This window comes from Panonychus citri, unplaced genomic scaffold, assembly GCF_014898815.1.
Source record: "Panonychus citri isolate SS breed McGregor unplaced genomic scaffold, ASM1489881v1 Contig00139, whole genome shotgun sequence".
In the NCBI taxonomy this organism is placed as follows: domain Eukaryota; kingdom Metazoa; phylum Arthropoda; class Arachnida; order Trombidiformes; family Tetranychidae; genus Panonychus; species Panonychus citri.
This window is the reverse complement of record NW_026515544.1, coordinates 2,502,025-2,529,522: the sequence shown is the minus strand read 5'-3', so window position 1 is coordinate 2,529,522 and position 27,498 is coordinate 2,502,025. Positions and strand designations below refer to the sequence as shown.

General features: G+C 29.5%; 2 protein-coding genes and 2 long non-coding RNA genes across 11 annotated transcripts; 2 read left to right on the top strand and 2 right to left on the bottom strand.

The window, feature by feature from the left end:
* Positions 1-2,287: 2,287 nt before the first annotated feature.
* On the top strand, positions 2,288-13,761 carry LOC128394297 (transmembrane protein 198-B-like). The gene is made up of 5 exons (XM_053354604.1): positions 2,288-2,690; positions 6,127-6,433; positions 6,469-7,100; positions 9,666-10,123; positions 12,431-13,761. The coding sequence occupies exons 2-5, from the start codon at positions 6,168-6,170 to the stop codon at positions 12,575-12,577; spliced, it is 1,503 nt and encodes a 500-aa protein (XP_053210579.1). The 5' UTR covers positions 2,288-2,690; positions 6,127-6,167; the 3' UTR covers positions 12,578-13,761.
* Positions 13,762-14,469: 708 nt separating this feature from the next.
* Positions 14,470-17,403, bottom strand: LOC128394298 (uncharacterized). 6 transcript variants are annotated; one of them, XR_008326346.1, is made up of 6 exons: positions 17,235-17,403; positions 17,046-17,099; positions 16,622-16,707; positions 16,431-16,484; positions 16,117-16,271; positions 14,470-16,022 (listed from the first exon to the last, which is right to left on the bottom strand). It is a non-coding gene; the product is annotated as an uncharacterized LOC128394298 (long non-coding RNA). The 6 variants fall into 6 exon arrangements; XR_008326343.1 differs by having other exon boundaries at positions 16,098-16,271; positions 16,367-16,484; positions 17,235-17,402; XR_008326341.1 differs by having other exon boundaries at positions 16,367-16,484; positions 17,235-17,400.
* Positions 17,404-17,510: 107 nt separating this feature from the next.
* LOC128394299 (uncharacterized) lies at positions 17,511-19,348 on the top strand. The gene is made up of 5 exons (XR_008326347.1): positions 17,511-17,701; positions 17,800-17,969; positions 18,035-18,586; positions 18,651-18,934; positions 19,056-19,348. It is a non-coding gene; the product is annotated as an uncharacterized LOC128394299 (long non-coding RNA).
* A 1,470-nt stretch (positions 19,349-20,818) lies between these two features.
* On the bottom strand, positions 20,819-25,519 carry LOC128394296 (RING finger and SPRY domain-containing protein 1-like). Of its 3 annotated transcripts, XM_053354600.1 has the most exons (10): positions 25,148-25,519; positions 24,843-25,049; positions 24,326-24,615; positions 23,431-23,596; positions 23,103-23,352; positions 22,470-22,610; positions 21,840-22,211; positions 21,624-21,726; positions 21,394-21,549; positions 20,819-21,314 (listed from the first exon to the last, which is right to left on the bottom strand). In XM_053354600.1, the coding sequence occupies exons 3-10, from the start codon at positions 24,586-24,588 to the stop codon at positions 20,996-20,998; spliced, it is 1,770 nt and encodes a 589-aa protein (XP_053210575.1). In that variant the 5' UTR covers positions 24,589-24,615; positions 24,843-25,049; positions 25,148-25,519; the 3' UTR covers positions 20,819-20,995. The 3 variants fall into 3 exon arrangements, with proteins under 3 accessions (XP_053210575.1, XP_053210576.1, XP_053210577.1); XM_053354601.1 differs by lacking the exon at positions 24,843-25,049; XM_053354602.1 differs by lacking the exons at positions 24,326-24,615; positions 24,843-25,049; positions 25,148-25,519 and adding an exon at positions 23,889-24,111.
* Between the last annotated feature and the right edge of the window lie 1,979 nt (positions 25,520-27,498).

Genomic DNA, 27,498 nt, shown 5'->3' with positions numbered 1-27,498 from the left:
ACTGTTCAATTAGTTGGTTATGTTAATCACACCTTAAATTGTGTTAATCATGTTTACCTGATAATTGATTGAATCAATCAGATTACCGGAAGAAAATGAATCAAAATTAAATTAAATTTCATTTTTTGTCCATTTAGTTGATCACAAAAAAAACTAATTGAAGAGAAAAAATTTAATAATCAAAAAGTTAATTGTTGATTTGACCAATATACTTAATTGTTAATGATCAATAAATCAAAGTTAACACCCTGATGAAAGTTACAATTAAAACTGATATCTTGTTAATTGTAACCAATTAATTTTCATTGATTGTATTTTACTCTGATTGGTGTTAAATTGTTATGATCGTTAATTTAAATAAATAGTTGATTAAATTATCTATGTTGGTGAGAAATTAAATTCCTAACATGATTTAACTTCCTGATCAAAGTTTAATTATATTAATAGAAACTGTTTAGTTTAGGAATAATTAACTAATTGTAATATTTAACAACCATGATGATTTAGCAAAGTTGATTGTTATATTTGTAACAATTTAAATCTTAATCATCTCAAAAATAAGATTGACAAGTTCAATGGACTATTAGGAAAAAGATGATTAATTTAATCATTTCCGCAAAATTAACTAATGAAAGAAACAAAAAAAAAATTTAGATTAACAATCAATTGATGAACATGATAGATATTACAATTAAGTTAACATCAATCTCCCTTCATCTCAACAATTAACCAAATTTAATATTAATCACTTTCTTTTCATTAACCATTGGATCAATTTCCTTGATGATTAACTTCAATTTTCCTGCCATATTAATCCCAAAGAGCAATTAGATTATCAAAGATCATCTAAATTAGGTTAATTATAGACCATTTAACTAATTAGATAATAACAATTATGGAAAGTTCTAAATTGTCAATTCGAAATGATTAGATCACCATTTCGTTGGTGAATCATTTTCTCCCAATTTTATCGGTGTTTTAATGTTCTAACAATAATAATGACACAATAATTGAATCGTAAGTTTTTTTCTTCTTCTTCCTGGTTCATGATAATTCTGGTTCTCTCAACAAGCAGATTCCATGAGAGATAATATTGGATCGATGACCTAGAATTAAATTCTCCATGACCTAGACAGAAACTTATATTCACCTTCTATGAGAAAAAAAAGTTCTTGACGTCAAATGGGCGAAAAGAGAATCAGATTCATCTGATTCTGAACCAGAATTTGTGATGGAGTAAAGAGTTGAATCAATGAGAATATATTCCATGGAACATGGAAAGAATATTCCCCTGAAAGGAAGAGAGAAAGAGAGAGAGAGAAAGAAGGAGAGATAAATAACAGAATATAAGGAAAAATAAACGAGAAAAGAAAACGAATCAAGATGTAGAATTGGAAATATACTGGATTAGAATTTTATTTTCCTTCTTCTTGTTACCAAATCTCTTCTTGTTCTGTTGATTGTTTTCACTTTTAATTTAATCATTTTTTTAATTGTTCTTCTAAAATTGGATTACCTACTTATCTAAATACAAATAATCAGTTTAATCCATTTTTACCTCAATTCCATGGTAGGATTATTCTTGTCATCATCCAGTTCGGCTAATAATATTCACCATTGTGTAGATGTGTGGACAATATTAATCACCTTAATTGTGACACTTTCACCTTGACCATTAATGGATTAACAAAATTACCACTGAATGGACAATTGTGATAACTTTATGGTCAAGAATACAAATCATCATCTTCTCCCTCTCTCTTCATTGTCTTTAATCCAGTTAACCTTCAACAATTTACGAAAAGGTAAATGATTAATTATTTTCCATTTAAAACAATTTAATAGATAAACTCAATTGAGAAAAGAGTAAAATGATTAGTTTTTAGAGTTAATCACATTAAGAATTGATTGTTACCACATGGATAAAATTAATTAAGGTTTAGATTGGTGAAAGTGAAAATTGATTGTATTGGATTAATCTTTTAGCAATTTAAACTATCCAATATTAATTAAAGTCCCAGTTTAATATCCGAAGGTTTTGTTTACCTTTTCCTCCTCTTGGTTGTTTGGCCTGAGAAAAATTAACAAGGGAAAAGATGAACGAGCAGTAAAAAGAAAGATGATTTTTCTTCCTCTTTCTTTTTTCCCTTATCATCATCATCTTCATCATCATACTCTTTCTTTCTCTCTTTCTCTTTATCCTCCTCTTCCCTCCTATTTTTCCCTCTTCTCTTCTTTATCTTCATCTCCTTCGCTTACTCACCATCACAACATTTACTCGCCGATTCAGTTGCAAATCTTTTCTCACAATAAAAACATTACAATTTTTTACTTTTCGATAAAATAATTTTTCAACAATTCGATAACTAATTAACTTTTTCTACACAAAATCGAATCACAATTTAATCAACTCTTTTTCCATTGGTGTTTGGATTTAACTCTTTAACTCTCATTCTTCATCTCCCTAAGTGTTTAGTGTTAATGTGATCATTGGAAATTACAATTTCTTCAACTTATTGACCAACAATCAACTCTAATTAACAATTAATTGTTTTAAAATCTAATTGTCTCATTGAATCTTCATCTCTTGTGTATTCAAGGATTTTCAATTCGGAGGCAAACCAAACATTCAGTGGCAAATTTGAACATCTCTTCATCTCTTTACCTCAATTTCCATGTTTAAGTTAATTGTAAGTAATTCTTAATTAACCATCAGTGGACAATTTAATTCTTAATCATCACCTGTCCCTCTCGCTTGAATATCCAAAACAATTAACAATCCAATTCTCGAATGATTAATTTCCAATAAGCATTTCATCATATTTATCAACTTTCTAACCCAATTTTCATTGATAAAAAAACGTTTCTTTTGTTTTTTTTACAATCATTTCCAATTAGTTACCATGTTTTTAATTAATTGTCACAATCATCAGTAAATATACTACCACAATATTAATTAGCTTATATCATTTGGCAACAATTAACTTGATTAATAAATTGTATCTCCAATGCAGATATCCTTATATACCCTCAATGTTATTGTGCCTTTAGCTTTTCAGCTGTTGGCAACAATTAAAATTAATAGATTACCATTTAAATTGTCATTGTGTAATTAAAGAAGAGGTAAAAAATATATTCCCAATTGTAACAAATTAAATCTAATTGTTCAATTGAATTAACAGTTAACCTTAAACCAGTTAAATTGCAAAGAGAAAGCAAAATGAATCTAAAATGTTTAATATTTCAAACCAGAATCTCAGTTGAATATTTAACTAACTGTTGTTGGTTAATTATTATCATAACTAAAATTTACTGTAACAATCAAGAAATTTGAAAGTCAACAATTAACTACAAAGTTATTAGAACAAGAAACTAATTCATTCAAAGTAAATAGCAATAAGTTTCCATCAATTACTTTAATTTATATCGTGATTAATCACAAGAACGTGATTTATTTAATTGTATTTAAAGAAACAATCTAAATGTTAGTCTAAATCATTATTCCGGTTCAGTGTATGAATTTCATTCAATTTTCATGATCAATTGATGTAATAGTTAAAGTAAACAACATGGAGAGAGAAAAGTTCATGAAACTTCATTCAAATGCTGATTCTTAGTTTTTTTTTACAACAGGTAATTTTAGTTGATGTAAACTAATTTACTACAATTTATTAGTTAATTAGCTTACTAGAGATGCAGAAAAAAGTAATAAGCAAATGAGTAGCTGACCTTTTCTCACCTTTTACAGCTTAGATTCATCTTCCTGGACTTATAAGATTTTCATCTTCACCCTCCTCCTACTAATAAACATTATATTTATATTTATGTAAAGATGAAAAGATGAAGATGAAGATAAAAAGATGATGATGATGATGATGCCTCTTAATCAATCCCAGGCTCTTACAATGAGCTAAAAAAAGGTCTAGGATTTAACTCTTGTTAGGCTTAAGGGTCAAGCGAGAGCAACAAAAAAAAATGAGATGAAAAATTAACCTGTACCCAAGTAAATGGTTACCTGGCCGTCCGGGGTCACTTTTAGTTGTTGATGTTGTTGTTGTTACCTGAGCCCAGCAACAATCAAGCAAACAGTAAACAAAGGTAGTAAGCAAATCCACCTTGTTTTCAACCTTGTCTCCACCACCACTAAACTTTACCACCCCCTTGCTAATAAAAATCAGTCTATCTACATGATTGGCCCTCAATCTTGCTCACCACTCATGTAAAAAAAGAGTGAGAGAGAGAGAGACTGAGTATGATGATAATGATGAAGATAAACATTGTCCTGGGATAATTTCAATCAACCCTCTCCCCCTCCAGTCCACTCATCATCATCATCATCATCATCACCATGTATTATAATCACTAACAAATTATTACTATTGAAACCCTAACCAGTGTGACAGAAAAAAAAACTTGATAATTTATTTCAATTGCAACATTGATTTTCAATAACTTGATTTATCCTCATCCTCATCATCATCTGGGTTCCCACTCTATTCAATTTGTGATTGACGCCTTTTCATCTTCCTCTCTCTCTCCTCAGTTCTAATCATCATCATGAACAATTTTATCAACAGTAAATAATAAGATTAACCAATAGATAAAAAAAACATTTCAATTATGTAATAAAGTTATTTATTTTTCTTGTTAATCTCAATAGGATCTTGCTGACCTTTAGCTGTTTCTTAATCTCGTTGAAAATATTTCAGTTAATTTTTGATGATGAGGATGAGCAAAGATTTTTGAAAAAGAGGAACCATTAGGCCTTAACAATTCACACTCTGAGGATTTATTTTACAAAATCATCTGTCAATTTATCTTCCATATTAACCTAGATATGTCCATTATCTTTTTTTTACTTTCTCTTTCTCTTTCTTTATCATCCTCATCATCCTCATTTTAACAACTAAGAGACTTGAATCTCGTTTTATCTTCAAGTAAGAGTGTCGATTAACAATTTACACGGGAGCCAACCCACTGGTGAAGGTCTCTCCCTCTCCCTCTCTCTTAGTCCTCGAGGCTCATTATCTTCACCTTCCCTCCTCCTCCTCATCCTCATCACCTTCCCCTACCTCTCCCTATCCACACACTCTGATTACCTTTGTAGTTTTTTACATTGATCTAAATCCTGATTTTCACCAGAAAAAAACATCACCAGTAACAATCAAGAAATTGTTACTTCCCTTTTTAAATTGTGCAAACTTAAAATTAAGTTAATAGTTGATGGAAACTTTTGTTAAGTCAACTATCAAATTGTACAACTAAATAATACACTGATTACCTTGATGATTAACCATTGAAATGATGACTGACTATTTGGATACTCTCTTGATTACTTTATCATTATCAAATCGAAAGTGTAACTTTTATCATAAAATAAGAGAGAGAGAAAACCTTTACTTATGTACCTTTATTTCATCATCAACATCATTTATCTACTTTTCAGTTTACCCTCAGGTCATTTATAGCCCAAGGGCAAGGTCATCAATGGGCATTTGAGACAAATTATATTCCATCATTATCACAACATCACCAACAATTGTAATGATGGATCAAGTTTCCAATTTAAAAATTTACCAAAAAATATTCAACTTTTTTAATGATTATCAATCTGAGCGAAGATGATAATTTAAAGATTATCATTATCTTCATCAATGAAGCCAAAACAATCATAATAATCATCAATTAAATTGAACAACTCATATGGATTAACAATTTAACTTACGATTATTTTTCCATCTTAATTGTAAACCCATAGATAAGAAACTAAGGATTAACTAATAAATTAGTTCTAATCTTATCCTCTCTCTCTCTGAGAATCCCAATCATCATCAATTGACTATCTCATCTTGAAGATTATGATGATGTAAATATATTGTCAGTTAATAGCAATAACCAGTAATCAATTTGATTGTTATTTTAATTCACTCGAAATCCTTATCCTTAATCAAGACAATTGGATGTTAATTACTTTGAATATTATAACAGTTTAGTTATTATCCTTGTTTGTTATCCCTTGGCAAAGGGAAGCGACTAAGTGTAAAGTTTATTGATCCACTTACTCCTCCAAACAATTAATCACTTATAATATCATCAACTAATTGCTATTTACCATTTTATCATCAGCGATGTAAACAACAACAATAAGAAACACCAAATAAACACCAATGATGCCTTACAGTTTGATTGATCCAACTTATTCACCTTCGTTCAAATTGGCTGAATCAATAGACTCAGATGAACCCATGGAATTATCCTCATCATTATCCTCATCTTCAGAATCATCAATCAATTCAAATTCTTTATCATCACCATCAACAAATCATCTTATTGATGGAAATTCAATTTTAAGCTCAACAGTTTCTCACTTATTTTCAACAATATTACCCAAAACTACACCATCTTCATCATCACCAACAACTGAATCATCATCATCATCATCATTTTTTCACCGACAACAATAGCAACTCCATCAACAACATCAATCCTATTGTCCACCTTAACAACACCTTCATTGTCCACAATATCACCTACTGACCATCATCACCATCACCATTATCACAACTATAACCCTGTGACCCCACCCTTAATCTCTAACCTTCCCACCAATGGAATACTCGATTTTGGTGATAAATTTCTTCGGGAAGAGCAACGATGTGTCGCTTTAGTCCCAGAAACATATGATCCCGTTATCAGTGGAATCTGTGGTTTAGCGGTGACTTTTGGATTGATTTACATTCTCTCGGGTTACCGATTGTTCCGGTCAGTACTATTTCTCACCGGTTTCCTAATTGTCTCATCTCTCACCTATGGGTTCATCGTGTCAACCTCAACACCAATTCCACTCTATGGTACACTGATCGTCTCTCTATCGGCCGGTTTTCTTGCCGGTTTGGTTACCCTTCTGGTAACTTGGCTTGGACTTATGGTGCTTGGTTTTCATCTTGGAACTTTTATCGGAATTCTGATAATCACATGGATTCATCTTTTATCACCTCATGTTGATACTCTCTCACCACCCCAATCAATTTGGATCACATTCTCAGTGATTGCAGGATGGGGAATCATCGGAGCTTTTTCAACTCTCTACTTTCAAAAAGGTTAGTTAACCACAATTAATTACTTTTAATTCAATTACTTACTAGTTCAATTTGATTTCCTTAAGTTTCTCTTATCAATTAAATCATACCTTCATATCCAATGCTTTCCAATTAACTTTGATTACTTTCTATCTCTCAGTCAATGATAATATCGTTTTCAATTATCCTTCAAAACTTTGTTAAATTAGCGACACAATTCCCATAGACTAGACTTATTGATTTAAATTACTTTAAATTGATATAAATTAATAATCAATTGTGGTAATACATTTACTTGTCTCATCTTAAATTTACCCTCGAAAATTTAATCACAATCAATTGATAACCCAAACTACATCAACTAATGTACTTGCAATTAGCTTATAATACAACTTTTATTACATGATTCATGAAACTTTACTAAATGATCATGATTATAATCAACAACATGATGAATATTTTTAATCATTGACCAGTTTAAATCTCTGGTAAGATGAGCGTTAATGGTTGGAGGTGGAGCTAATAGCTATCCAACACACTTATCCCTGTGTTTGTTTAAATTAGGTTAGGTTAGGTCTTCATTAAAGGGTCAAAATCGACAGAGGAAGGCCCGGAGGGCCTGGGACAATCAAACGGGCGCACAATTAACCCAAAATTCAGCTTAATTTCAACACTTTGAACTAATGGACACCATCGATAAGTGTGTTGAATAACCACTGGCTCCACCTCCAACCATTAACGCTCATCTTACCAAATCTCTAAATCAGTTGAATATCGTTATCACCATTTCCACCCACAAGATTAGTAGTTTAGCGAAATTTGAATTTTTTCCTCAATTTCATTCCGATTTTCCGACTCCGTTTATGGAGATGATTTGCTTTGGGTGATTTAAGTTCATCTTCTTCATCTCCTTCTTCCACCATAACCATCACCTCCTCCTCATCATCATCATAAAAAATAACTCATCTTCATCTTCCACCCTTAACCTTCCCACTCCAACCCCCTGAACCGTTTCATTGAGGTTCAATAACAATAATCATGATATTAATCTCAATAACTTTGTCTCGGTTGATCCGGTTAAGATTATATCAACTCTTTGGTTGTTAATCAGCAATAAAATGAAAATAAACTGTTGATTATCTTTAATTGTGAATGATGATGATTAAGATATTGATTATTATCTATCAATTGTGGTTTAAATTGTTATTTGTTACCTGATATGTCATGATGTTTATCACCCATTCAAATACTATTGTAACGGTAAAAAAATGTAACATAATCATCATCATGTTGCTAATGTTACCTTGTTTTTTTTAACCGGAAAAGGTAACAGTTAAAACATCATCATGAAGCAAAACTAGGTCACCAAATCTTGTTATAGGAATAATATCAATTCATTTGATGAAATTACTCAAGTTCCAATGAATTATTGATATGTAATCATAACAAAATCTAATTGTTACAACTTACTGACCTTTTCCTACCACTAAACTGACCAGTACAGTTTATGATTTTCTGAGCTATCTAACAAGTAGAAGTGAGTATCACTAATGAATATACATGCATATATTTAGATTTTTATTGCATCTCTTTGTCATTTCCTTTTCCGTTAGTCAGCCAGTTCACTTTCATCAGTATTTTCAGTCCAATTAATTGACACTTTTCTTGACCGGAACAACAATATAAACAATTTTCTTGATCTCTTTTACTTTGTTGACCAATCTCTTTGAATATTTACCACCAAAGGCTATTGACATGCTGAGCTTGTGACTTATTAAGTTGCTCTTTTTTTATCTTCTTCCTCTGGAAATATCATCATCACATAAGCTGTACACATGATGATAAGCATCCTCATCATTATCATCTTTCTGCTTCTTTTCAACTTTCGTCAACTTGTTTTCATCTTTTATCTTCATTCATTGTCTTTGTTTTCTTTACTCAAAATGTACTTAGTTCAATGTCTCCATCATCATCCTTGTCTTCATTTTTCATCTCTCTCTCTCTCTCTCTCTCTCTCTCTCTCATCTTCTCTTTGTTTTCCTTCATCTTCCTAATCTTTAATTTCATCATCATTTCAACCCGATTCCAATATTATCTGTTTGTCTCAGTTACTATTAGGTCACTCATGTCCATCAATATCTTTTATTTTTAACTGACCGTTATCATCGTAACCATTATAAAGATGCAAATCTTTTAATTGGCATGAATATAATCATTTTAAATTGATCATCAACTTTAATTGACATCAATTAAACCTAAACTATAACTGTCACTCAATATCACATGTCCGATTGATTAATTAATTCATACAAATACCAAAAGAAAAAAAATTAATTAACTTGAAGACAAACTAATTATCAACACTTTGAAAAAAAAATCCTACACAATCAATTTGATTTGACATTATTGACAATTGACTATTTCAAACAACAATAGCATCAGATCAATTTCATGTGTCCAAATAATCATGACCAATGAATTAATAGTACAGATTAACAACATTTCTAATCCTTAATCACGATTGTCAAAAGATTATCAATTTCTGATTCTAATTCTGTTTCATTTATCGGATATTTTCACTTACAGGGTGCACTATTCTGGCTACATGTATGTTTGGATCAACTCTTGTGATCGGTGGATTAGATTATTTTGTTGAAAATTTTAATCTTTTCCTGTGGTTTTGGGATAATTTAAAGTCCAATGGAAATGCAATGTTAATGTCCACTGCTTATGGAATCGATTCCAATTCATTACCAAATAATAATACTACCGATTCAGGATTATTCATGTGTCTTATATCATGGATCCTTTTAATGTTATGGATCATCCTGGTTTGTTTAGGTCTATTTTGCCAATGGTGTGCCACCGGACGTGGTTATTATCATTCCCCTTCCGGTACCTTTACAAGTTCATCATCTAGTCGTAGAAATGGAAACTTAGACTTGGTTCGTATTCGAGCAGAAGAATCTAAAACTGAACAGAAACAACGTAAATACCGTTACCTTTATCAAGTACGAACTGCCCATGGAGATGTCATCTCACAGGTAAGAGAATCAGAAAACTAATTGTGTAATTAATTGTTTTCCATTGACAATTAACAGAAAAAGAAGAGAAAATCTCATCAATGTTAACATCATACACTCTCGTTACTCATTTAATCACAATCATCATGATGGTGATTCTTGCTGTTTGTTATATAATACTTGTTGTATTGGTTCATTTATTCAAATTACTATTGATAAATAGTCAACAATTTAAGTTAATTATCACTCTACCGGATCAAGTAGTTTTAATCACTCAACTGTAGACTAGTTAACTAGATGAAAATTTTCCCCATCAACAAGTTGTCGCTTTGTTTCATTGAATAAATTACATTATATTCATTTGTTGTGTCAAAGTTTGAAGAAATTGTCATTAACATGAGATGACAATCATCAATTGATGATTATGGTTAATTCATATCACGAAATGAATGATGAACAAAAATATTCATTCAGTGTATTTGAAACATTATCTCCATGTTTACATGATAAAATCTCTGAATTTCAAAAAAAGCAAATTAAATGAATCAAATGGAAAAGATTAACAAACTGAAAGTTGATCATCATCATTATGATTCTTGTTCAACATTGCCCATGGGTTAAATTACTCAAGGAAAATGCTGATTTCCTATTAAACTAGATTATCTTTAATCATTATCATTACCTTACCTGTTGTTACCTGTAAACTTGTCCAGTTCAATTTGGTGACTTTGACATTGGATCATTTAATTTTGCAACTTTTTCCCACACTTTCTCTTCCTAGAAACAAGTCTGTCAACTTACCTTTATCATCTTCTTCCTTCTCATCATCATCATCATCATCATCGTCATTATCATCATCATGGCTTACATAATCTTCTTGTATGAAAAAAATACCTTTAAACTCAATCAGGTTTAAGAATCGTAATCACGTTTGAAAGGATGTTAGTTAATTTCCAAATCAACAGACAACTAACGACGATCACTTCTAATTGTCACCCTAAATCATTAACGATCATTGTTAATCTTAAATTGACAATTTAGCCTTTTTACTATGATTGATAATCAACTTTTACTATTAACTTAATCATTAAGATTGATTCAGGATTCGGGACAAATACACAAATGTACTTTTCCCATTAAATTGTATCAACGATAATTAATTAGTTAATTGTACTTTTATATATATTATATTAGTTTAATTTAATCTTCATCGTAATCAATTTTAAGTTGAAATTTAATTTTCCCTCTTTCCGCTCTGCTTAACTATGATTATGTTAATCATTATGATGATGCTGATGATTAACTAAAAACCTTGATTAAATTGTTAGTTTACATTGATGTATTGTATTGTGAAGGATTGTTTTGTGTACAATTAGTTAATTGTTAACAAGAAAATGATCACTTTCACTCGGAAGTTGAATGATGATCAAGTTAATTGCCCTCAGGCAACTTTTACCATCGTAGTAATTGTTTCAATAGTTAATTGATTTTAATTATCAATCTAAATGTTTCTCATTGATTTTCCACTTGATTAATTGTCGATATTTTAAATTATTTGATTAACTATTGACCCCAAAATTAGCTTTATTAAAGATGATGTATTATTGTTAGATTACAATTTGATTGAATTAGTTAATCATAGTTATGCCAATCAAATTAATGTTTCGTTGTTAATATTAAACCAAATGACCTCAATTTAGCCTTAATATTAATGCCAACAATTTAAATCACTATTATTATGATTTATAATCAACTGATTGTTACACCAACTGTAATAATCAAAATATTTTCTGTTGAGGATCAATATCACCTTGATCCTGAATTATTATTGATTGTTGATCATAATTGAAAAATTAAATTGTTGCAATTAAGTCGATGTTATCAGAATTAAATGTTAATAATAATAATTAAGATTAGGCTGATGATTTAGCTCTACTCTGATAATTACAATTGTAATTATTGGAAAATCAAAACTAATTATTCAATAAGCTAATCAGTTAATCAGCTAATCAATCAACTGTTAAATCAGCTATTAGAGATGAACAAAGTATTGTATCTAATTAGCTAATAATTAAATTAAAACCGATTATCCTGAACAATTAACAATAAACAACATCAATTTATAAATCACTTTGAATGTTAATTAACAATAAAAAATTAACCTTGATGAATTTAACTCAAATTAAATGAGCAATTTAACCACTTTTACTAAATGAACCTCTTGTTTTCCTCACAAGTTAATTGTCCAGATAGAAAACAATTAACAATTTAATCACAATTACAATTAATTAACCTTTTACTTTTCATTTCTTCCTCAATATCATTTAGCATTATATTCAAAATTTTCAGAAAAAATTATCACCACAATTAGATCATCATAATGATTCCCTACGAACTTACAATTCAGATCTAAGCCATTTGACCAGTTACAATCAATCCGAAAGCCGGACAACAACAATGAGTCATCTTCCCTGAAACGGGTCCATCATGATGACCATTGTCCACTAATTACACCAAAAAAAACCACCACAATGATAAACTAATTTACTGACCAATGGAAAGATAGATTAAAGCAACAATTAAGATCAAGGATATAAAGCAATGTGATAATAATTGTAAATATCGATCCTTGATTCCTGTTGATTGTTTCCAAAAGTGATCAACAAGTTAATTGTCCTTCTAACTAATTAAATCCAGTAAATTTAACACGATTGACTGTCCAACAATCAACTGTGTGTATCAATCCCGATATGAATAAAAAAAAACAACCAGAAAACCAAAACTTTATTGACAACGAAGATGTAATTAACTTAATTGTAATGGTATCATCATCAACTATACTCAAGTGGATTGACAAAACGAAACAAAAGTAAATTGATGATTAGTTAATCAACAATTAAATCAAATAATCGACAACAAGAAGGATTATAATTATATTGAGAGTCTTTGAAACATTATATCAAGCTAATTGTGATACCTGTACCTAGTTAATTGTAAATAATTTGAACACACATACAGACAGTAAACATTAATCAACTTTTGGTAAACTGGATTTAATCATGAAAAGCTGATTGTTGATTAACCATGATGGTCAATAGGATATCAAAGTGATTTGATTGTATCATTTTGAACAATTTATTTTAATTGTTTTCATCATCAACTATATTAAGAAAACAAAATTAACCATGAAGGTTATTGATTCATCTTCATTGTATTACAATTTAGGATTATCATGTTTTGTATTATTATTATGGTTTTACAATCAATTGATTATAATACTTTGCATCCTCATCTTTGATTGCTGTTAATCAACTGGTATTTTTTATTCATTATCAACTTAATCATCTTCATCATCAACAACAACAATTGTCTCACATCATCAACTTTTTTTTTTGCTGAACTTGTTCATCCTCATCATCAACAAATCAACAACAATTACTATTAATACAATCAATTGATTTTCAACAAATGATAAATTGTAAATTGTTTCTTCCTCTTCCTAAATCAACCCTTAATTGTAACTAAATCAGTGAAAAAAAAGATATCCTAACTAAATCAGAAAGAGACTACATTGTCAGTGCCATTAGTCTTAATTATTGTAATTAAAAATCTTGATTTTAGCAATTAAAATAAACTACCACATTTTAAATACACTTAAATTGTTGTCTCTTAACAAGTTGATTAACTTTTCTGTTTGTAATAAAACCACAATTTATTGATTACGATCTAATTTTGTTGTTTTCACAACTAATTGTCCTTGATTGCTCTTGATTTAATACAAAGATTTTTAATTGTGGTTGTAATTTAAATTAGTTTAACATCGGGATAACCTTGATTTGATTTGATCGGATCAAATTAATCTTAATCATTTAGATGATCAAAAAGCGTCGGTGGTTGAAATAATTGTTTCACTAAGTTAATTGTTATTCAATGATGAAGGACAATTTAATAATTTAATTAGTAATCAAGGAAAAGGCAACAATTTACAAAATGATTGTTGATGATCACAAATTAAATCAGTCAATTGATTTCATTTCAAACAATTAACCCAAACAACAACAATCTAATAAATGATCTGATTGTACATATAAGCTCATTTAAGATCCTCTTTTAATTACAATTAAACTGAAGATGACCTTTCATTTTGTAGTAAAGAAACAATTTAATTAGATTATTATTAATATTATCATGAAACCATCAACAATTAACCAGTACCATTTATGGTTAACTGTTTAATTGGTCAGTTGTATGGGAACAAAATTAACTGTAAAAACCTCAAAGCAATTAGATCACAATCAAGAAAAATGTTAACAACAATCAGTCATATTAATAATCAGGAAGATAAATTGTAATAATAATCATTTAAATTACTTAAAGCCACTTTCAATTATTGATTATTTGATTGTAGTGATTAATCAATCAGTTAATTGTTGATGATTTTTGGTAATTAATAATTTTTGGGTTAGTCTGTTTTGTAAATAAGGAGTTGGAAATTTTCAAATCAACTCGCCGATTAATTAAACATTAATAAGGCAACATTTATAGAGATTGAATTAATTCAGTTTAGGGATAACAATTAGGTAACAATTAACTTTCTGCTCCTTTTTGATTGACTGATTACATCATTTGATTGAATATCATTTCTAAAGTTGATTCTCTTCCCATGTAATAATAATAAGAATCCATTCAATTTGCTTTCATGCTGAGATCTTTTTATCCATAGGGATCAATGAAGTCCATTTGTTGGCTATTAATTTGGTTGCCACTTTGTTGATTGTTTGATTAAATTGTGATTATCTTACATCATCGGGAAAAAGATGAAAAAAAGTAAAAATAAACATCAAGGATTAATAATATTGTCAAATTGTTTGTTGTCAAAATCGTTGAATTGAAAGTCTGATGAGTTTGTTGTTAATTCATTGAAAACTTTTGGATAACCAGAAAAAAAAGATGAAGATGAAAAGATGATGAGGATGATTGGGAGATGGTCATCACTCTATGGGGTCTGTAAGAAGATGAATCTTAACGACTTTCTTTTCATCATCAAAGATGATTCTTCTTCCTTTTTTTTTATTCCACCAAATATTGAATAGCAGACAATTAACCATTGATGTGATTTGTTTTGGTTGAGGGTTGGGGTGATTGCAACTCTTTGGGTTAAATCAAAATGATTAAGATTGAGGAGCCCAATTGATTAGTATTCATTTGTGTATAAATTAAGAAAAGATGAAGATGATGAGACAACAATTAATTGCTTATTCGGAGTTTTGAAAGAAGAAAAAAAAGTCAAAAGAATCGACAGAGTCGACAGAGTAAACAAGTTTCTCTCCCTTTGCATAAATTTCACTCATTGACCTTGCTATCGGCTGTTGGGCGAGAGAGATGAAGATGAAGATGAAGATGAAGATGAAGATGAAGATGATGATAAGAATGAGGGTAGAAAGAGGAGGAAGCGAAAGAGAAGCTTTTAGAGAGAACATATGAAAGTGAAGAGAACGGAAACTGGCCTCAAGAAGAAGAACCTTTGTTCATCGAGAATTTTCAACATTCTCTTAGTTTCTATGCATCATTTGCTTTTTTTGGATTTTTTTCTCTCTCAGTCATTAATATTGATTCTATCAATATTTACATCATCATCATCTAGAGGGATGATAACTCATAAAACCGACCAATCGCCAGTACGATAAGATGGCTTAACGGAAATCACAGCTCTCTATCTGATCTCTATCAAGTAGCCGTTTGGGAGAGTAAAAAATTTAAACAATTTCCTTTGTTGTCCTTTGATTGTTTGATCATTTCAACTGTGGAAATAGTTAATAGCAAATCAAATAAAATTGTAATCCAAGTATATTAACAGTTAACCACAACAATTAATCCAAGTTGAGACGCTCCTTTATTTACCATGATATCGTGCGTGTACCTGAAGAGTAAATTGAGCGATTGAGAGAGAAAATGAAATTAGATACAATTAACAGATATTCTAGTTTAAATTCACCATAAAATCAACTAATTACCAAATATTACTAATCACAACATGGAAACTAAACCAAACCTGGTAAACAATTGTTACCTACATTGGGTTTAGTCTTGGTGGTTAAAGTTTGGTGTTGGTTATTTTTGGGTTGTACTGTTAATTGTTATTTACTATTGTTATGATTTAACAGGTAATCTTATGAAGGGACAAATAAAAGTACATATTAATATGAGAAAAGAGCACAAAAAGGGCGAAAATAATCAATTGATGATAATAGATTATAGTATTACCATGATTATCCCCATTGTCTTTTTTAAGGTCTAAGGTTTTTTTATGGTGAAAATTTTTTCTCACTTTTATGTTAAATTTGGTAATGTTGTTTTCTTTCAATGGCCTTTTGTTTAATAGCTTTTACACAGATGAGAGAGAAAGAGATGAGAAGAAAAAAGGTAAAAGGTAAAAAAAGATGAAGAAAAATAATTTCTCTACCTGTCTAGAGACAAGTAGAGAAATTGTTGTTGAATTTATATGGATGTAATTCTGACCTTGGTTAGTTTTTTTTTCTTCATCTTCGTTAGTTAGTTGATTGTCCGGTTGAGCACTTAAACAATTTCAGCAAATCACTTGTTACCTAAGGTTACAGGTAAGTGAATGTGTACAGACATGATTAAGGTATTCGTCAAGTTGAAAAGTTTAGAGTGTTAGTGTTTACATATTAACCAAGGAAAGAAACAGCAAAACGTAAACATAATGATGATATTTTCCCACCAAATGAACGAAAGGAAATTGATATAAACAAGAAGAAGAAGAAGATGATGATGATGATGATGATGAAGATGTGGATGAAGAATGATGTTAATGAAGAAAGAAAAAAATAAATGATGAAGATGAGGATGAAGAACGGATGAGAGAATTAGAAAGCAATCATAACATTTACTCATATCTAATGAGAGAAATTATATAACTTACCTCCTTTTTCCGGTTCTTTTCCATCTCCCTGGTCATCATGTAATAAAAGAAATTCTAACAAAATTCACAATTAAAGACAATTAAAAAGTGAACAATTAAATTGGTATTTAATATAAAATATAGAAAAAGAAAAACAATCAAATCTTCAAAGGTGGAAATGTAAACAAAGGAAATAAAAGAGTAACTAACCTTTAGGAAATTGACTCTCATCATCAGGCATTTTTACGACTAACCGACTAATCCATCTAAATTTAATCACTACTTAAAATAGAATAAAAATCACCAACAATTAAAGAAAAAAAAATCAATAACAATTAACTTTCAATCCTTTGTTTCCAATCAGATAATCTCAATAAGATTAACTTGATTGTCCCTCCAAAAGTAACAACTAATAAATGGAGATGGCGCTAAATTGGATCACTTGATTTCTCCAAAAATTAGTTAATCTTTTGTTTTTGTCTCTTAATTGTGTTTTGATTAATTGTTGTCAACTTAATTTGTCATCGACCGAAATTCGTTAATTACATTGATTATCATTACCTGAAGATCTCACCTTGATTTGCTTCTATTTAGATTAACAATTTAACCGCTTTTTTCTCAATTTGATTTATCAGTTGTTCTCTCATCATTTGATTCAATTTTCTTTATGCCTTCAGGTGAATAGAATTTTTTTTCTTTTCGTTTTTTTTTATTATTTAAAATTCTATCTAATTAATTTGATTTCTTATATTGATTTATTATCTCTGATTTACAGTGGAGAAGAAAAACTAGTTTTTGTTTTATTCTATTCTATGTAATATTCAACCAGTGGAATGTTTCTCATATTCAAACAACCAATTTACGCCTCAAAGGATTAACACAATTGGTTCTGATTTTTTTGTTTCGCTGTTGTTGGTACCTGGTGAATCTCTTACTGAATTTGATGTAATCATCAAAACTGTCACACTTTCACTTGTCTTAATGTATTAATTTGACACTTTTTTTCTCAGGTGAAAAATGACTGTCACAAAACCTTCAAAACAACTACAAGCTGTGTATCTAAAATGTGAACAATTTGAATCATGAGAAGTACTGTCAACATTTGAAAGACTAATTTGAATAATGGAATCATTTTCACTTAATCAACTAAGAAGAGAGATAATTAAAAGATTAACTTTTAATTACTCAAGTGATTCTTGGCCTTTACCTGGATAAAGATCAAAATATTGAGAAAGAAGAGATAACGAATTTATGGAAATATACTAATTAATCTGAAGGACGAACGAAAAGAAAAATCTTCTTTAATTACCATCACAATGAGAACCAAATCAAGAGATGAAAAAGAAAAAGGAAAAGTATAAACAAATCAAAGAAGGAACAAAAAAAAGCAAATGGAAACAAAGAATAAGGAAAACAATCAAATGGAAAAAAAGAGAAGGCGGATTAAGATAATTAATTCATTATTCTCAATTAATTCCACCGTTTTATCATCACAATCATTTAGCTGGATGATAATGTTATCAAAATGGCGATAGTTTTGAAAACACTCCCAGGAACCAATGGTAATTATTACAATCCAATGGAGCTCACAGTTCACCTTTTTTTTTACCTTTTCTCTTCCCATAGAAAAACAGTTATAACAATTAGATTTGATTCTAAATCCACCAGGATGATTAACATAATTTCGTAAGATGTCCTCTCATATATTCCCACTGGTGTAAAAATAATCTACACTCTCCATCTTCAACAGAGCCAATTGATGTTGATTCAAAACTATTATTATCAAGGATATTGCACTTTAATAGGTTTTGTTGATTACTTTTTGGTCGCGTGGGATTTTTTTACCCCATAGAGTAACATTCAAATTGTATTGTTACTGATTAAGAGTGGTTAAGGATTGTGCTTTAATTGTGAGTACCTTTGTTACAATTTACTTACACGCGTCTCATTCACAGTGTTTAATTGTTCCCTAATCCAATTGTTAAATCTAATTCATATTCTTTCCTTTATTTTTATATTTCTCGTTTACAGTTTATTTATTTTCTTTTTGATTGGCTTCAGTGATTTACTAAATCGTCGCTACAACAATTTATACAATTGTACTAATCAATTTGATTCCATTTTATGTTCAATGATTTATCAAATTTATTAATCGTGGGTTAACTGTTAATTTAGTTTCTCATAATAATCTATCATCATTGAATCGGTTTAAATGGCTGCTTTTTAATCATTAATCATAATCAAAGGGAAATCAGAAATGGACAATTTAATGGTTGAACAATTAAACCCAATTTTTAGTTTTAATTAAATGTTCATTGTTATATATATACAAAATCAAATTAAGTAATTTAAATCAAGTTGTAATGATACATTGGTAATATTAATAGAGGAGAGAAACAAATTTTTAAAGACAATTAATGATTAGGTAAATCATAAAATATTAATTGTTGCAGTGATCAAATTTTGTTTAATTTACAATTTAAAGCGATTTAAAATAATAAGATATATTGATCACAGGTTATTGGTTTCCAATCAACATTTAAATAAAATCAAAAAGGTAAAACAATTAAGATGAACGAGAAAAAAAACGATTAAGCAAACAGAAGCTGAAAAAATTTAATTGTTAACATTAATTACTAGGTAATTAGACATCAATCAAATTAATTACAAGCTACGATTAAAATTATTGTATAAAGTTTGTTTTTTAAATTGTTATGGATGGAAGTTGATTTAAAGGCAATGAATTATTTTGTTTATATCACCAAATGATTTAAAAGTTAATTAACTTAATCAAAGTTAATCTATCTACTTATTATCTAGGAATAAGCAGTTAAAATCCAAAACAATTAGTTGATCAACAATTCAACTTAACTGATGATGCATCTTTTAAGCTCACTGAAATTGTAAAATTAAGTTGATATTGCCAAAGTGATTTGATTAATTTGGTTAATTGTCCTAGAAACATATTTTCCATTAATAACAATCAACTGATTGTCATTGTTTTCTTGTATTATTACTTTGTGTTTGTTGTTTTTTTTGCTTATGATTGTCTGGTTACCTAGAAAAGATGAGGTTAATTCACAATTAGCCTCGACTAATTGTTGATGTAAAGCAAATTGTGAATATAAATGGATTAAGATTAAGAAAATTATTAAGCTTTTTACACTGAGATCAAACAATTAGTACCATCAGATGAACCGAAATAATCAAATTTTCACTGGATTGTGTTTCTAAGGATTAAGCAACATGATTAACATTGACGATTTTGCATTTCTTTTTTGTAATTACATTCGAAATATAAACTTAATTGTATTAATAACAACGAAGATCATTGATGCTAATTGATTAACGGGTGGCACAAAAACACAATTACGGTGAGCAATTAAAAATATGGCACGAAGAAAATATATCATCATCCTAAAGAGCAGAGGTCACAGGGAGTTAAGGTTGATAAAGATAAACACCATCGGTGTATTTAGTTGATTGTTTTCCATATTTGTTGTTGATGATCAGTTGATTGTACAGTCCACTAATTATAATGACAAGGATTTTGTAAGACTTTGGATGTGGGCAATTCACCAAAGTATAAGAGGATAGAGACACCACAGAAATAAATGATAATGAATTAATCAATGAAATCTAATGATGTGTCCATTTGAAGAGAAAGTTGTTGCTCTCAACACAAAAACAACAAAAATCTGATAATTGCGAAGTTTGTAACTTGCTGATTGTTGAATTGAGACCAATAATTACGATATTTAAAAGCGAGAAAAAATTTTGCGAATATGATTGAGTATATGATCATTTTTCTCAATCGTTGGTCACTTTATTTTTGTTTTTTCTTCTTCTTCTGATGATGATTGGTATTGATTTACTGGTGAAAAAAGTGCGTCAGTCAGGTTGAAAATGGAACTTTTCCTCTGAAATCAAATGAATTGACCAAAAGCTTCATGAATCATGAGATGAATATTTCATGGGACAGTTTGTTGTAAGGTCATTATTGTATTATTATGTAATCCTAATTTCTTTTGATTAGAATCATCAATTTCCACTGGTTCATCTAATTTCTCTTCTTTATCATCGATTATTGTTGAATCAACAATCTCTTGTTGGACTCGTTCTTGAATATCTGATCGGCACATTGGACAAAATTCTAATATATTTGCACAGGTAAAACAAAACCCGTCATGTTTACACGGAAGTAACATGATATCGGCCACATTTTCACAGCACAAAGTGCAACAATCTTCACGCAATGAACTTTTGTGTAGATTTCGTAAGATTAAAAATCTAGAAAAGGAAAAGATGAAAACAAATGAAACAAGTTGATCAAATAATTCTGAGCCTATTCAGAGTTTCCATTATTTACCTTGGATAAATGATTTTCTCTTCTTCCGTTGGATTGGCATGATCGTTGAAACACTTAAATTTAACACCAATCGGAGGATATTTGAAAGGTTCACGACCAAAATTAAAAATACACTCTTGGAATGACATTAGACTCGCCGCAGCAAAGAAACCTTTCCTGTATGAGATGAAACAATTCAACAATTAGTAAATTAATTATCAATCATATGCAATATTGATCAATTAACTTACGTTGCATTTTGAAAAACCTGAGTACATGGAGGCTTTGGGACACCATTTAGAGAAAATATAATCCGTTGATTATCCAAATCTAATAGACAACCGATTGTATCACCTTAAAGGATAATCATAATTAGTGATTGAAATTTATCATTGAAACAAATATTTTTTGATTATTGGAATTGGAATCTATATATATGGGTGAAAATGGTTAACTTAATTGCTAACCTTGTTTCCAAGAGCCGTATTTAGATTGATAGGGATGAGCATTGTGCCAAATTAATTGTCTACAACCATCATAGGCAAGTGAATATTCATCATCACCGATACCATGACCTTCATGATTAAGGAATCTACTATTTTTGGTAGCAAATCCAATTTGCATGACACCGCTGGTGACAAGGGTAACCTCATAGTACCAAACTCCTTCGTCCGCTTGAAATGTACAACGAACACTTTCAAATGAAGCTGAATCACATCGAGCAATTAGTCCATTAGGTGAGATCTTTAAATATTCACTTGTATCCTTTGAATTTAATAGAACATTGAGATTTTTTCTATCAATATTTTCGTAAGCAAAAGGTCGATCATCTTGGATAACTATGGTAAGAAAAATAGCAAAGAAAAATAAATTTAATCAAAATGATTGAAAGATTATTAGTAAAACGTTTCAATATAATGAAAATTTGATTATCTTAATTATGGAAAAATCTTCCACTAATTGAGCACATGATGACCTTATTGTCGCTTCATCATCATGGTAGCTTGATAAGATGAGTGCAATTAAAATGGTGATAGTTAAATGGTAATCTAATCATCTAATTGTTGGAATGAAACGTAAATACAATGGATACGCACAAATATTATCCAGTGACCATTGGGCACAAAAACCAACTTGTTGGCGATCAAAGTTAGGGTCATCTGTCCATTTCTCTAGTACCAAGAGTGGATTATCTGGTAGAGATTGGATTTTGTTATGGATTGTAAGCTTATTTTCACCTGAAAATAGAGATTAAAATAGAGAGAGATTAGTAATCAATGAACATGAAATTAAAACAATAATAAAAATCCATGATAACAAAAATAATTAATTCTTATGACTAACTACAAACAATTGGTTCATGATTGACTATATAATAACCAAAAATAATCAATTTGATAGATAAATCAATGAATTGCTATTGATAAATTTGACTAAATCTCATTTAATTGTAATCATAATGACTGTATAAATTTTAAATTGTTCCTACTAACTGATGACAAGTCGATGATGTTGTAAATTAGCAACTATATTTATCTAGAAAACTATTTGATATGTACTTCAATATTTGGAAAATTATTGATGATTAATTAATCATCATCTAAAACAGCAAAACATTGATTATCAATAACTTATAAATAAGTTTCAGTTTTTTTTCAGTTGATTAGAATTGAATTATAAAGGTGAGTAAACAAAGAAAAAGTTAAACACAAAGATGAGATGATAATTACTGGTTTGAGCAAATTTTTCCAAAGCAATTAAAGAGAAGAGGATGATTAACGGATGATTTTTCGGATTAAGATTATTGATGAGATACTTTAAGACGGTTGGAGTTAGAATGGCGATACTATTTGGACCAGCAAGTCTTTCGGCCAACGATCCAAGCATAACGCAAATATTACGATGGCGGGTTAGTGTTTTATTTGATTTAATTGATGAATTCTTTAAATTTAATACACTCGTCAATTTAATAATAGATTCCTAATAAGGTAGAATAATAAAAAGAAACAATTAGTAAATCATTTTCAATGAGAATCTTTTGATTAATATGAGAATTACCTTGGTAGGAAGTGGACATTCATCTAGAAGGAGTAAAATCGCTGCTGATCCAAGAGGATTTTCTATGGGAATATTTTTAATCATCGATTTAATTACATAGATCCAACCTCGTTCGGTTTCTGCGAATGAATGAATTAGTATCATTGAAGGAGGTAATTGAGTTCCACTGGTGAAATATAAAAAAAAGAAGAAGAAAGAAAAAGACAATTAGTAAATTAATTAGTATTTTTAGCTAATTGTTATTGTTAACGGGAGAAAATGAATATTGATTCAATGTTAATGTTGGTCATTGATGAATTAGCTAAAAGTAAATAGTCAATGATGAGGAAAAAAAACTATTCAACTATTTCTTATTCTTAATGATCAGTTAACATTTAAAACGAATAACCTAATTTACTGGTCAGCTAAGTTTCATATTCATCGTTTTAAGTGTTGACCTTTTGAACATTTATACATACAGAAAGCGAGTCAAGTTCATGACCTTAATGATTTGATTGTAGAAAAAGCTTCAAGCAATTAACATACACACACAAACAAATATACATTCATTCACTAACAAAATTTAGAGACAATCAACAAATCGTTGGAAAGGTGAAAAGGTGATACAATTAAATGAACATCAAATGATTAAGTTTTCATCTTGTAACACTGAATGAAAAGTAAATGTATTTTAAATCACTGGATTGATTAAAAGTTAATTGTAAACAAAGAGATGAATTAAACTGTGGAGATGCGACTAAAACAATTATGAGAGGAAGAGAAAAAGATAAATATAATCAAAAGAAATCACAACAACAGGAAATGATGATATTGTGTGTGATTATTGCTGATTAATTCTGAGTGTGATTACTAGAAATTCAATGTTTCTCGTTTGTAAAGTGATGTATATACTTACAATTCTAGGTAAGTTCTGATCATATTTGGAGTATCTAGTATAAGGTGATCGATAACATGATCACTAGTGCGTTCGGTATGACGACGATGATGCCGTCGATGATGATGATGATGAGTGGAATTAATAATAGAACCATCACCTCCTTCGTTACTATCTCGACGAACTCGAGAACCGTTTGTGGAATAATCATCTTCTAAATCTCTTTCAGAAGAGAATGAGCTTCGTTTTTTAATCAACCAATCTCGACAAATACACAGGCCCATCTCTCTCTATGTTTGTCTCTCTACTTCCTAGAGAGAGAGAATAAAAAAGAAAACTAATTAGTAAATTGTTCATTAAGATAAAAGAAAAACATAAGAGTAGGAAGATGGTGGAAATAGGGATTGAATAACTGATGAGATTTTTCGATTGATTTTTTTGTTCACCTTCTCCAGGTAAAAGATATCAGATTGATCCAGGAATCACAAGATAATATACAAGATAAATGAGTAAATTCATCACACATAAAATCGTTTACCTTTTTAAAACAAAAGAAATAAACAACCGAGAAAAGGTCAATCACATTGGGTAAACAAGAAAAAAGAATAGAATTTTTTTTCGTTTTTTCTTTGCACCGAGAATTTTCAATTACGTCAATTTAATGTAATCAAATTGGAAGAAGTAATTATAGCTGGTGAATGGAAATCAATTTGGTGACAAGAATAAGGTCAAGATTGACATTGGCCTAATCAACCACCAGAAAAAGAAAGAGAGAAAGGAGAAAATGGTGAATGAAAGTAAAAGTAATTGGAACAGAAAAAATTGAAGACATTTTCAACTTACAATTAAACACAATTATAATATACAAATGGATAGATATTTTCACCAATTCATGGTCACACAGTGTAACTATTTTCCTCGAGGAACCTTGTTAAACCATATGAATATGTTACCAACATGATACCAAACACACAATAGGTAAAATAGAAGAGCAAAAAAAGAGATAAAAAAAAAGAGAGATTGGAAAATATACAAAGTGAGACGAAAAGAGAAATATATTAGAGATGAAAGAATTTAAAAGGAATTGAAAGGAATAGTTAACAAAGATGTAGATGGTAATGGAACAATTAATTAAATGGAGAAAAAAAAACAACAATTAATCTTAATTTTCCAATTGAAGAGTAGAAATGCAAAAGCATAAACAGTTAATTTGATGGAAAAAATTTTCTCCTGAAAGTGAAAACATCTGATTAGTTGGTTTTCTTTTCTCCAGGTAGATGGCGTTGTTTCAGCGAATACAAAATAACAATTGGAAAATTTTTCTAATTCAAATTTTGTTGATCAACTATTTTTTTCGTTTTATTTTTAATTAGTGATGATTAATTTTCTCTGGATCAAATTATCTCCGCCATGTGATTTAGTTGATTAACGAGATGGTTGATTGGAATCTTTGATTTTCATTCCATCTCTTGTTTAATTTGTTTCTTTGGCTCCATTTATTTGGTAGGCGGGAAAAGATCAAGTCTCATCTTCTGGTTTGGTTTTAATTTGATTTTCTCTTTTCCCCTGAATTGATTAGGAATCCATTTGATTTTGATTTGATTTCAAAGTGTCAATAGTGTCCTAGAATATGGAGAGTATCAGGTCATCTGGTGAATTCAAAGATGACCATAACATGGAAAGAAACAATTACTCGTCTGCAAAGGATTAGAATTGGTTAGGCCTTTGGGTTGATCTTCTGTTTTACTTAATTGATTGTCTTCTGTTAATTGTTTATTTTATTTTCTATTCTCTTTGTTAATTTTAGGTTAATAATTTAGTGACTATTTGGATCGGTTTGGTGTTGATATCAAGATGGATTTTTCATGTTTCAGTTGTTCATTGGTGTTTTCTGGTCTTTCCAATCAATGGTAAGTCACCTGTTAACTGTTTTTTCTGGTTCTTGGTTAATTGCTGGTCAATCTTTCATCTGACTATTTATCCTTTTAAAGGAAATTAGCAATTAATAGATTCTCTTTCAATTATTGGAGTTTGATCAATTTGATTGAGGAAATAAATTGTTAGAAATCAAATCCTGTAAAGTGAGAAACAATTGTAATCACATTGGTAGAGAAGGAGAAAAAAAATTAACCACTAATCAGTTGTGATAATGTTTTCATTATTTAAAATTCTATGTCCATTTGTGCTTATTTGCTATTCTAATTATCAGAATAAGTTGACTGATTGTCCAGATTCATGTGAATGTTATGAAAGCAAGAAAGGTTTGTATTGATTAATTGTTAACTCAATCAACCAATTTAACTGAATTTTTCTATTCTCTTTTCATATCAACAGATTCAATGAATATAATTTGTGGTAACATTGAGAGATCATCGTTGACCGATTTAACTAAATCACTTCACGTACTGACCTTTGTAAATATTACTTTTGATGATCGAGTTATTTTTGGACCAAGTTTAAATTACATTTCATTTAATCATCTAATCATTGAAGGATGTGGAGGATCATCTCAGGCCACTAATAACAGACGTGAACGACAATTTGTTGACAATGAGACACTAATTGATATTCCTGATCATAAATCACTGACCATTACCAATAGTCGGCACATATTTGAATGGAAATGGACATCATTTAATTTTAATCAAATTTTAATTGAAAATTCAACACTTTCTGCTTATTCAACAATTTTAACCAAAAAATTTACCTCCAAAGTAATTGGTTCAAATGTTACCTGGTTAAGTTTAATTGATAACAAAATCACCTCAATACAATCAGGAGCTTTAAGTGATCTAATTAATTTAAGATATTTACAAATAACTCGTAATCAAGGATTAACCAGGATAACCAGAGATTCATTACCTGAAACAGCTAATCAACTTTGGTCAATTGATTTTAGTGACAACAATTTAGAAATAATTGAAAATAATCTTTTCAATGGAATGACAACTTTAATTGAGATTAATTTATCTGGTAATAAGTTGATCAACTTGGATTATGAAACGATGAAATTTATATGGTCTCAATTGAAGTATTTAAATGTTAAAGGTAAATCATTATGTTTAATTATCGTCATAATTACCTAGTGTATCGTTGAATCAAATTGTTATTGTTAATTACTAATCATTTTCATTTTTTCTTCTGTTTTTTTTTATTCAATTAGATAATCAATTGTCTTGTCAAAATCTTTGTTG